This window comes from Narcine bancroftii, chromosome 13 (genome assembly GCF_036971445.1).
Source record: "Narcine bancroftii isolate sNarBan1 chromosome 13, sNarBan1.hap1, whole genome shotgun sequence".
NCBI lineage: Eukaryota > Metazoa > Chordata > Chondrichthyes > Torpediniformes > Narcinidae > Narcine > Narcine bancroftii.
The window spans coordinates 33117914-33130316 of NC_091481.1; the positions used below are offsets into that span (position 1 = coordinate 33117914).

Consider the following 12403-nt stretch of genomic DNA (forward strand, 5'->3'; position numbering starts at 1 on the left):
TCTCCAAAAAGCATAAAGAAATCTAAGATGGCTGTACAAATGGCAGCTTTGATGAAAGATTTGAATTTGGTTGAAATCTGGAGGAGGTTAAACCTGACGATAAAAGATTTTTCTTTTTATTCGTCTTGACACAATTCTTTTTATAGAATTGATTTGTTTTTAGAATCAGGACATCATCAGGCTCAGATTATTCAGGCTGAATATAAGAGTAGGATTGTGTCCAATCATTCTAAGCTGTTTATATCTTATGTTGGTTCTGAAGTTATGGAGATGACTTACTGATAGAGATTTAATGCAATGTTATTGAAACAACCTGCATTCATTAGCTATATTAAGGATAATATTGTATCTTTTTTTACAGATGGCGTTTGTTCATTTGGCATTAGCAGTAGCATGGAAATGTATTGCGATTACATGGAAATATAATGTGGAATTAAATATAGCTCGTTGGCATAATGAGTTAAGATCCTGTAGTTATATGGAGAAAATAATGTACAATTTGCATGATAATTACTTTTTTTTTTCTTCAGATGTGGTCACCTTATTTGAAATTGATGGGTTTGGAGATATCTTAATTCTTTTTAACTGTAAGTGAGATATATCATGCAGCATGTGTAATTAATTGATATATACTTTTATTTGCTTCCCTTGAGGGGTCTGTTATGAGTGGGGAGGGGGCGGCACGGTTTTGTTTGGTTTTTTTATATATATATGCATTTTAAAATTATAAAGTTTAAAAAAAAAATGCTATAGCCATGTAATCATGGATAAAACCATGTCACTGAGTCTCGCCCACCCCCACTATTAACATTCTAGGTATGTCTGTTGACAAATAAATGGTCAAGCCACTTACTCAACATTTCTAATAACATCAGATCTGCATAACTTCCAATTCAAAAGAAACTGTTCCTAAATCAAGAAAACATTGGAAGATCATAATTAGTGCATTTTCATGATCTCCACTACCCTGGGATGAAAATTATCTGCTTCTGGGGACTGATTGCACTTGACTGCAATACATATTATTGATGCAATTTTGTGGCTCAGAATGTCCTGTATGCTGACATCCTTCAGTGATTGTCAACACTGACCTAAATAATTATCCAACAGGATAATATATATTCTTTATTTCATCTGCAGGGTCAGTATCAGTTTTCAAGAGATCCACAATCCATCTGAATAATTTTTTACCTTTCCTTATGTAAAAGTGAACATTTGTTAATTTTGATGAACTATACTTATTATTCCACACACCCCCTCTCTCACACTCCTTTCTTATCGTCCTTGACACTCACAGTTCCAGAATTTGTGCAAAATTTTGTCATATCACATGAATGTTGTTGTTTTTTTTGGGGGTTTGATTTAAATTTTTATTTATTTTTTAAATTTACAACACGTAGAAGCTGACTCTGGCCATTGAGACCCAAACCACCCAATTACAGGCAATTAACTTACAGCCCCATACGTTTTGGAGCGTGGGAGGAAACCAGAGCTCCCGGGGAAAACACACACAGCTCAAAAGGAGAACGCACAAACTCCTTACTGCCAGCACCAAATTCGAACCTGGCGCTGTGTAACAGCTATTCTAACCATGATCCTTATCTTTAACTGTGGCCTTTTGATTCTGGCACCAGTACTTGCTCGGCTTCACATGAATTTTTGTTTTCTGTCATTTTACCAATTTGCTCAGTTTAACCAAAAGCACAAGAAGACTTACTTTTACCCAAGTTTGGAATTATACTTGTTGTTTTACACTTTTTCCTTTAATACATATATCAAACTCACTTACTAAGATTGCTATTGGATAAACATCCTTGCATTGTTTGGCATTCAAATCAATCCGGCTCTTTACCCATTATCAAATCTAATATGGCTCATCTCCTGCCATTTTCCGGAGAATGCACGCAAGAAATATCCTGAATCCAGATAAGAAATTCACTAATATTAAGTCACAAGCTGGCACGCTTATTTCAATGTACATGAAAGTCGAGATACCCTGTTAAAAACCACCCCGACTTTTATGTAACTTTGTCTAATCGCGGCGCTTAAACGTGCCACCACTTCATTGAAGCTACCACAGAGTCCATGCCCAGCTCTTGCTAGTTTTAAACCCTTTTATAATGTCATTCTTAAAGGCTCGATTGTCCACTTACTTACATCAAAGTTTCATGCATTGGTATCTATACAAAATATACAAAAATCTTTCCTTTGTTTGCCCTGTAATGGCACACCAAGGACACACCCCTTCACCTCCACCACCTTCCCCAACTTGGTTCGAGAGTACAAGCTGGTTATTTAGCTACACAAATATCATGGAGATTTACCTGTAAATCAGATGTCCAATTGTTGATACCTGGCATAACCTCTGTATTACAACTGTAGAAACCTGTCAACATAAAATAAATTCAGAGAGTTTATATAACAAGGACAGCAAGTATAAATTGAAGAATTTCAGCTCATCACCGAAAGGTAAGTGCTTCCATTGAAACACACAACTCCATTTAAATTTTGTTAAGCGTTTAATTGTGCTGAATTTAGAAGAGGATAACGAAGAGCATAATGCTCGTTTTTCCCAAAACTCAGTTACATTCTTCCCAAGGACTTACCAGATGGCGTGGAAGCATCAGTCAACAATGACTGGATATCTTCTACGGCATCAGTATCATCGATCTGAAATGCAGACCAGTGTTATTAATCTCACTCAGTGGCTCAGGACATTACTGAGGGCCTGATGTAGTGGAATAGAGTGCAACGTTATTAGAGCCTTCATGTGAACTATATGCACTTTGTCGAGATTCAGGGCTTGGATCTACTTTTGCGAAGTTGGGCGATTAGGTCTTGTGTTGTCCAGAAACTGATCTGGTTGAAAATAATCTAGTGTTATTAAGACATGTCGTGCAATGATTTGATCATTGAATAGAGTGCAAATAAAGTCCTGAACTGGTAAGAGTGGAAAGCGGGGTCACTTTCCCAATCTGGAGACGGCTCGCGGTGACATCGCTTTCACCCTAAATCAGGAGCAAATGAGTGCGGTGGATTTTATTGGGCGCCACGTTAAACAAAAACAAAAGAATATTATCTTTCTGGATTAGAATAAGGGCGGCATTTATAATTAATGGAGATTTCCTTACTTCTAACACAAAGGCATCCTTTTTCCCATGTGAAAGATCCAATTCAGGAACATCATCCGAACTTTCCGAATGGGATCTGAAGAGCCTGGAACGCTGCCTTGTCTCTGGGATTGGCGATCCGAGCAGCTCGTCTAGTATTTCCTATTGCCAAGAATTAATTACATAGGAAATAAATGGGACATCAAAAGATTTCATTATTATTTACCCTCCGATTCCATATAATGCGCCTGTTTTGAGAAAGCTGGTTACCCTCCAGCGCCTCATTTAGGCAGCAAATGCGTAACTAGGTTCATGAGAAGGTGAGTAAATTTAAGTTCTTGGGAGTCACTACCTTGAAGGATCTTTCCTGGATCTCCAGAAAGCACGAAAACGCCTCTTCTTCCTCAGGAGGTTCATTGGAAACCCTGGCAAATTTCTACAGATGTGTGGTAGAAAGTGTGCTGGCCAGCTAGATCATGGTCTGGGTATGGGGACACCAATACCCCTTAAAAAGGCAGTGAACCCAGCCCAGGACATCACAGGCAAAACTCTCCCACCATCGAGAACATTGGAGAGATTTTCAGATTTATTGTCAGAGTGCATACATGGCATCACATACAACCTTGAGATTCCCTTTTCCTGTGGGCATGGCAGAATTACCACTAATTGGCAGTGCCAAAAATAAACTGTACACAGCATAAAGCATAAGCAAAGAACTGTAAACAGATAATGAATGTCTGTGTAATACAGAGAGAACAAAAAGAAAATCAATAAAGTGCACAAGTAAGAGTCCTTAAAATGAGCCTGTGATTGAGTTTGTCATCGAGGAGTCTGATGGTGGAGCAGCAGCAATCATCAAAGACCCACACAACCCGCCATGGTCGGTTCTCACTGCTGCCATCGGGAAAGAGGTCTCGGTGCCACAAGACTCACACCACCAGGTTCAGCAACAGCTGCTATCCCCACCATCATCAGACTACAACAACAAACACAATTAGGGAGTCTTTAAGGACTCTAACTTGTGCACTTTATGGATTATTTTTACTCTCACTGTATTGCACAGTTTGCTTACATTTATCTGTTCACAATTCATTATTTGTTTACATGTACAAGCTGGATTTAGTTTTTTTTTGCACTACCAATTAGTGGAAATTCTGCCTTGTCCACAAGAAAAAAAGAATGTCAGGGTTGTAGGTGATGTCACGTATGTACTCTGACAATAAATCTAAATGTGCAATTATTAGAGTGTAACTGAGGCATATAAAGTAAAATCTAATCAGAGCATTTTCAACAGACATTCCGGATCGTGATCAAGAATGCGAATCCAAGCTGTTTTCCTTTCTTTTGCCAAGAAGGTGATGTTGTCAATTTCTTTGGTCTTCACCTGATTGGTAACTGAAAGAGGCAACAACGTAGACCATAGCACTACTGTTACAACTGTTGCAAAGTCGCAGTGTTACTACTACAGAACTACAAGTTACTATGTGCAGTATGGGTTATGGAGGGTCACGTGGACCTCTGTCTGGAATCTGGTGGGAACGTGGATTGCAGAGGGGCATGTGACCTCTCCAACTGGAACCTGATCAGAAGTCACCTCACCTGCCAGTGAAGGTCAAGCCTTGCCCACAGTTCAGCACACACCTGGGCACTGGCCCCTTTAATTGCCTCACCGATATTTGGGCCATAATATAGCCTACTACATCTGAGCCATCTCTTCTGGGACAGACCCAAGCTCCACTCCAGGCAGGGAACTGTGGACAACGCTGGAGGATCGTTAGTAAGGTGTGCATAGAAAAAAGGTTGGGAGCTATAGTAGTATCTGCCTAGTGTCCCTAATTTAGTTAAATAAGAGCCATGCATGCCAGGAATATCAAGGGGTGGCAGGTATCTGGTGGGTGTGTATATGTTACAATTTAAAAAAAAAATTAGACATGCAGCACTGTAACAGGGCAATTCGGCCCTGTCTGTGTTTCCCAATTTACACCCCATTAACCTACACCCTGGGTACATTTTGAAGGATGGGAGGAAAATGGAGCCCCCAGAGAAAACCCACGCAGACACAGGGAGAACATACATACTTCTAACAGTGTGGGATTTGAACTCCTGGCGTTATAAAAGCGCTGCTCAAACCGTTACGCCAACCGTGCTGCCTTGTGTGTGTGTGTGTGTGTGTGTGTGTGTGTGTGTGTGTGTGTGTGTGTGGGGGGGGTGTGGGGGGTCTTGGACTCCTGTTGTGACTCCCTTACACTTGTAAATAAAAACCACTGTTCAATCAGCTGCGTTAAGACTCGTTACCCTTGGGACCCATCGAGAACAATGAGCCCAATGAGCTCAATTTGTATTGACTGCAGGCTGGATGAGAGTTAGAGGAATAAAGCCAAATAGTGTTTATCTGGGCCTTGTTCCACCATTATTGGAGTTAAGCCAAAGTGTTCTTAAAATCAGTTTTCAACTGGTATCAGGCATCTTGGGGGAAAAAAATGATGCAAAATTGTCATTATCCTCCAGACTGCACTTGTTCCACCCTGTGATTACCCAATGCAAAATCTTTTGATGGAGGAGATTAGTAATGAGGTACTCAAATAAAAGAGGTCATCCCTGTTTAAGCAAAGCGATAAGGAAAATAAACAGAAGAATTAGCCAGATGAACTCAGCATCCACCCATCAATGGCTTGATCCTACTGGAGACAAAATCTGTTCACAGTGTCAGAAAAATCACCATTCTCTGGCAGTAGATTACTAAGGGTTTTCAAGGCATTTCCAGTGTGCACAACCAACCTTTTTCAAATAGCGATGTACAAAGTACGATTTATCATATCAAAGAACTACACTTCTTGGTGGAAACAGTTCTGGCTGCAAGTAATATACACAAATTGTAAAAAAATATATATTTTTAACCTACATTAGGTTTGGAAACCATTTTGCACAAATAAAAGAGCTGCTTTGCAATGAGACAAATAGTTCCACGAGGTCAATTTAATATAAAAAAATATTTACGCCTTCAGGAATTTGCTTAATTAGAGAGATTTCCCATAATCATGATTTTCCTCAAACCTTTTCAGAAACCAAGCATTTTTATTAAGAAAATGGAGGGCCTTGAATGCAGGTGAAGCAACTATATATACTGGCTAAAGGCTATTCAGCCCCTTTCACTTGGCCCACTATTTAATCAAATCATGGCTGATTGGAGCCTTTAACCCACAGTTAAGACACTTGCTGAATCCAAAACCTTGGAATCCAAGATGGCGGCATTGCCAGAGCCACTGTAGTGGCAGTGTTGCCACTAGTACAGACCCACGAGGAGTGGAGATGCAGTGCTCCCGTGGGGTCTGGCCGCCTAGTCGACTGCTGTCGGCTCTGCATGGCCTGTTGAGGGGGATGATGGGGGTTTAGTTGAAATTCCGCAACCGTCTATTAATTGGCTGCAGCTGCGAGGGGCTGCAGACTCCGGGGAAAGCAAAGGACTGGAGCAGGGCACCAGAGGACGGGAAGATCACGCCCGACTGAGAGAGAGAAGCGGAAGAGACGACCTGTGGGGGGGGGGGGGGCGGTGATCACGGCGGCAGACCGTTGAGGGGGCTCTGAGGCTGAGGGACCAGTGCATGCGGTGGGCTACTGGCAATTCGAGGTGAGGAATCTGTTGGCAGCTGGAGACCGCTGTCAGGCGCCGAGCTGCAGACTGCTGGAGACTGGCTTGAACTGGCTGGAGGGGCACCAGGTATCGGAACTGGGATGTGAGATGGTGCCAAGGGTGCTGAAGAGTTCCTGATTGTGTCAGAGGTTCAGATCTGGAGCTCGGGTTGCCAATGGTTTGCACTGGATTCTGTGTGGCTGTGGAAGCGCTGGAGGCGAATCCACGGACACTCGGTGACTCTGGGGGAGCTCGCTTTTGCTTCTCCCTCTCTGACTTTAAGTGGTGCTTAGGCAATTCCTGCTTGTGACGAATTGGTCTGCCTTGCAGCAGGCAACAAGAAGCTTCATGTAATACATTGCTGTTTTATTGCTATGATAATAAAATGAATCTTGAACAAAAACTTATCTAACTCAATCTCAAAGATGTTTACCAACTTCCAACATCTACAATCTTCTTCAGGAAAGATCTTCAACTTCCTGCTGTTACTTTATTTTGGTTCATCTTAATTCGCACACAAATGAGCTTGTACTTACAGGAGGGTTGATCTCATAGATTTCTCGATTTTTCACGATCAGATCATTGATCTTTTTCTGTATGTTTGCTATATGTTGATCATAAGAAGAGTCACTTGGTGTCTTCCCTGCAACTTGGATACCCCCTGGAGCAGGCAGCGCTGTCACATACAAACCAGTTGCAGACTAAAACAAATCCAAGGAAAATATATTCAAAACACAAAATAATGGCAGCCTCATTATAAACATGCACATGGGAATTTACAATGAGAAAAGCTGGGCATGGATTTAAGACTTTAATGCAGATTTAAAACATTTCCACATAGAAGTCACCATTTAAGATAGACAGTTCAGCTATTTAGTGTTACCATTAAAGTTCAAATTCTAAATACCATCTTCTCAGAGTTGTGCAATGTAGAATCAGACCCTTTGACCCACCTGGTCTATGGTGACCACCATGCCTGTCTACACTAATTCCACTTGCCTGCATTAATTCCATTTCCTTTGATAGCCCGAGGAAACTGCTCTCCTGGTGGCAATGGCAGCGGAAGATTGAATGGTAGTTGTCATTAATAATATATTGCAGTGTGGCGGCACACCACTAGGCAGGCCCAGCTTGTAATCCACGCGGTGGGGCAGCTGGCCAAAATGGCACCATCGGGGGTTTCCCCTTCTTCTCAGCACGGGGCTCAGAAGACCGCGCTGGGGGACCACGTCACTCCCGGGTGACGTCAGCGCCCCCCAGCCCGGTTCTCAGCCAGGTCCGGGCTGGGAATACAAATCCAGCCCAGCAGCCTTCAATAAATCAGTTCTGCTCACTGAGTTCAATCCGTCTGGTTGTATGTTCTTTCAGTAGCAGTGTAGCTGCCGCTACAGCAGGATATTAATTATTTGTATGTGTAAGCAAGTTTCTTGCTAATAATGCCTATCTGCGTCCTATCACTTGTACTGAGAGTTGTGACTATAGACCTGCTCCATTGGGTTAATGGTGGGTATTACTTTCACTCATTTATTACAATTGATTGTCAAAAGCTGATTGAATGATACTGCAGAGAGAGTTAATGGCAACAGTGGTTATAGTCACAGTGGTTCCAGTGAGTTGCACCAGATGTTCAGAACAAAGAATCTATTTTATGACAACAGGATTGTTTTTATATTTAAAATAATCTTATATTCAATTGATTATATATTCCATTATATGTAATTAAACTTACAATAAATATAATAAACATATTGTTATAATTTACCACGCCCTCATTTGTTTATCGTTTCTGAACGGTTATTAATAATTAAAATATATTGATATAAGCTACGAAAAGCCCGTTTATCGAGGGGGTAGGGGATTTCAGCAATGCTGCGGGTTTCAAGCAGTGCAGTGGGACGGAGTCGGCCAGCAGGTCAAAACGTGAGGGCCAAAATGTCCTGGACCCACCCTGGCAATGCATTCCAGGCACCACCACTCACTGTGTGGAAAACTAACATCTAACACCTCCCCTAAACTTTCCTCCACTCACCTTAAACAAATGCCCTCTGGTATTTCCTATTGTAACCTCATTTACTCTCATCTATCCCTTCTCAACTTCAGTGATTTATTATCGTAACATGAGTTATGGATTTTGATTTAATTCATGCATTCTTACAAGCACAACAAAATAGAGGCTTGACCACAGATAATAAATGAACACAAATCTCTTTGAACTGTAAACGTGCAAAGACTTAATCTCACTTTAATGAAATATATAAAAGGTGAACGTTTATCTGTGCTGAGGAGTTTAACATGCATTTGAAGTGACAAAGGAAATTGGTGAAGGTAGGGTGGTAGATGTGAAGAATATGGATTTTAGTAAGGCATTTGATATGGTCGTCCATGGTAGACTCATTCAGAAAACCATGATGCTTGGGATCCATGGAACTCTGGCTGTGTGGATTCAGAACTGGCTTGCCTGAAGAAAGCAGAGGTAGTTGTAGTAGGTGGAATTTATTCTACCTGGAGGTCAGTGACTAGCGGTGCTCGGCAGGGATCTGTTCTGGAAGCCTTGCGCTTTGTGATTTTTATGAAGGACCCAGATGAAGAAAAGGAAGGATGGATCAGTAAGCTTGTAGATGACATGAAGTTAGGTGTTGTCATAGGTTACAGCAAGGATAGACAGAATGTAGAGTTGGACAGAGAAGTGATAAATGGATTTCAATCTGGATAAGTCTGCAATGATAGGTTTTGGAAAGTTGAACCTGAAGGTGAAGTAAATGGCTAATGCAGGATTCTTAACAGAGTGGAAGAACAGAGGGACCTTGGAGTCCAAATCCATAGATCTCTTAAGATTGCCATGTAAGTTGATAGGGTAAATAAGAAGGCTTATTGTATGCTGGCCTTTATTAGTTTGGGGGATTGAGTTTATGACCGTGAGGAAAAGTTGCAGCTCCACAAAACACTGGTTACACTATCTGTGTTCAGTTCTGGTCACCTCATTAGAGGAAGCTTTGGAGAGAGTGCAGAGGAGATTAACCAGGATGTTGCTTGAATTGGAAAACACGTCTTACGTGGAAAGGTTAACAGAGCTAGTGGTTTTCTGTTTAGTGTGAAGGATGAGAGGTGTGACTTAACAGAGGTCTACAAGATTTTGAGACACATAGGGTGGACAGCCAGCACTTTTTCCCAGGGCAACTATAGGAAATATTGTTTAAGATGAGGGGAGAAAAGTTTAGGGGAGATGTCAGGATTTTTTATATATACAGAGAGCGGTGGGTGCCTGGAATGCATTGCCAGGGTGGTTAGTGTTGACTGGTATAATCGGAACATTCAAAAGACTCTAGATCAGCAAATGGATGTTAAAAAAAAGAGGGTTATATGTGTGAGTCAAGGAAAAATTAGATTGTTGTGGAGTATGTTTACGTAGGTCAGCACAATGTCGTAAACGAAGAGACTGTACTGTAATGTTCTGAGTGAGTGAAATATTTACTCACAGCAAGGCCCATCAACATGTTTTCACCAACTGCAATCTGAATCCTCAGCCCAAATAGTGCATTCATTCCTCTCAATTTAAGTTTGTTCATCAGCTGTGTATGAAGTTCATATTCCATAAACGGCAGGAGATTGCTTATTGCGGTAGCGTTGGCCTCACCCTGAGTTTTCTTCTTCTGACGACAGAGTCTATGTCATCAAGAAAAGCAATGTCAGTACACAGAATAAAATCAAGTTACGGTGATAATAAAATCACGTCACGGTGATAATAAAATTCTTTACCTAGCTTGAATCAAGCAGCCTTTTCCAGTTATTGCTGCTTCCAATGGAGGCTCAATAGTTGTGAAGAGAACATCTGGAACCTTCTGCTTCCGACAAACATAGCAATATGTGAGGTGTGCCGGGAATGGCATGTTTAACTCATCGTAAGGAATATGACAGAAACTGCAGCCAAGAGATGATGCATCATCCAGTCTGGAAGAAGGAAACACATTCTAATGAGATCTTGAAGCTTCAGAACATCAATCATGATTAACTGTTACAAATGTTTGGAAAAGCACACATAGATCAAGAATTAAAAAATTTAGATCACACAACATGTACTTGTGGTTTTAACTTTCTGCTGCCAACTTCCTATGGCTTAAAAGAAATTAGGTTAATCTTTTTAACCCAAACAAAAGACATTTCCATCTACAATAATCAGGAAGGATAAATACATTTTATACAGGAATACATAATTCAAAGAAGTTCTGTTACTGCTTTGTCAACAGAATGCATCACAAAAGAAATTAGAACCCCATTTCCTTTTCGTAAATCACTGTATAAATGCTCTAGACAGATACATTGGGCTATTATTGGGGTATCCGGGAAGAAAGGGGCTTAAACCAAGCATTATTTTGATTGCTTACATAAGCCAGCATGATCTTTGATAATTCATCAGTGAAATTACATCTTGGTTTATCTTTTGTGAGTTTTAAAAAAAAAATATCAAATGCAAGACAATTTTGCCAGTTAGAAAATGAAAAATTGGCGTGTGATATTAGATAATTAAATATGGTTAGTATTTTAGATAGTTACCTTGATGCAAGCTGTTAGGAAACAACAACCGCATTTCAATTTCTTGCCAAATCGATGCCAGATTTCAAACTTTGTTAGTAGAAATGAATTGTTTGGACCTGCAACACCCCCCCCCCCCTCCCCACTGTAATAGTTTAACCTACCCTAATAGAGAAGCACTATCCTGGCACTGAAGAAAAAAATCAAACTCTCCCTTTTCTGACCCTGTGGAAAAGAAGCTAGGCTGCCTTGACAACCTGTGTTCACTACAGCCTTCCATGCTGCAATCTTGAAGCATCTTTGGATTCAGTACAGCCGCAGTGCCTGAAGCAGACAAGATACAGACTTCCTCACTGTGGAAAATAAATTAACAGAAAATTATTAGGATGTTACCTCAGAGTAGCAAAAAAGTGCATAATTAGATTTCCTTTAGAGATCCAAGATATTCATAACTGTAGAAAATATCATTAATGGCAATGTCTACATTTAGTTTGATTATTATTAACTAATGTACGAACCATTTAACATGATAGTGGCAAACTGGGTGTTATTTTCTAGTTGTTCCAATTAGTAAGGCACCACCTCCACTCGCTTGAATCAATGGTGGACAAATAGCTTTTCTGAAGTGGCTGGACTCTAAAAAGCACAAGTGTCTTGTTTCTTATGAAAACTGCTTAGTCATCCTATTCTTTCTCTTGAATACACACCATAATCTTAAATCCCCATTCCCTGCTTTCCCCTTCCTCGAGGCATGGGTCTGCTTGTGATTTTTCAATGGGTCACGAAAGTTTAGGCGATCTTTTCAAATGCCCTTCCCTGAGCCCACCAAGTGAAATATCCCCATCTGTGAATTTGATTCTTCCCCTAGTTCAGTGGTCCCCAACTTTTATTTTGCAATGAGGGCAAAACTCACTTCAGAGGCTACTACAGAGTGGCATTCAGATCATATACAATTCTTGAATTAATTTAAATTTTTAATTGTTAACAAATGCATAATTGCTTTCTTTGTCTCTGCAAATATTTTAAATATCCTTTCATCTTTTCACAGACCTTCAATTTTGATAGCCTCAAGGTGAGCCGTTGAAGCGGTGCATTTATCATGGAGCTTGGACTTCCAGAAGGAAGGCCAATG

The 12403-nt window shown here is 40.7% G+C and overlaps 1 protein-coding gene across 17 annotated transcripts in view; it reads right to left on the reverse strand.

The window, feature by feature from the left end:
* Positions 1-12403, reverse strand: part of c2cd5 (C2 calcium dependent domain containing 5) — a 143664-nt gene that overhangs the window by 38637 nt on the left and 92624 nt on the right. For 13 of the 17 annotated variants that reach the window (XR_011348028.1, XR_011348027.1, XM_069908602.1 and 10 more), the window contains 7 exons: positions 11436-11624; positions 10498-10689; positions 10218-10404; positions 7278-7442; positions 3132-3272; positions 2607-2670; positions 2325-2386 (listed from right to left, as the gene is read on the reverse strand). Coding sequence is in view for 15 of the 17 variants with exons in the window: in XM_069908602.1 (XP_069764703.1) it covers positions 2325-2386; positions 2607-2670; positions 3132-3272; positions 7278-7442; positions 10218-10404; positions 10498-10689; positions 11436-11624 (1000 nt within the window). In the remaining 2 variants the exon portion in view is untranslated. The remainder of the gene's footprint in view (positions 1-2324; positions 2387-2606; positions 2671-3131; positions 3273-7277; positions 7443-10217; positions 10405-10497; positions 10690-11435; positions 11625-12403) is intronic. The other 4 variants (XM_069908603.1, XM_069908604.1, XM_069908611.1 and 1 more) reach the window with 2 other exon arrangements.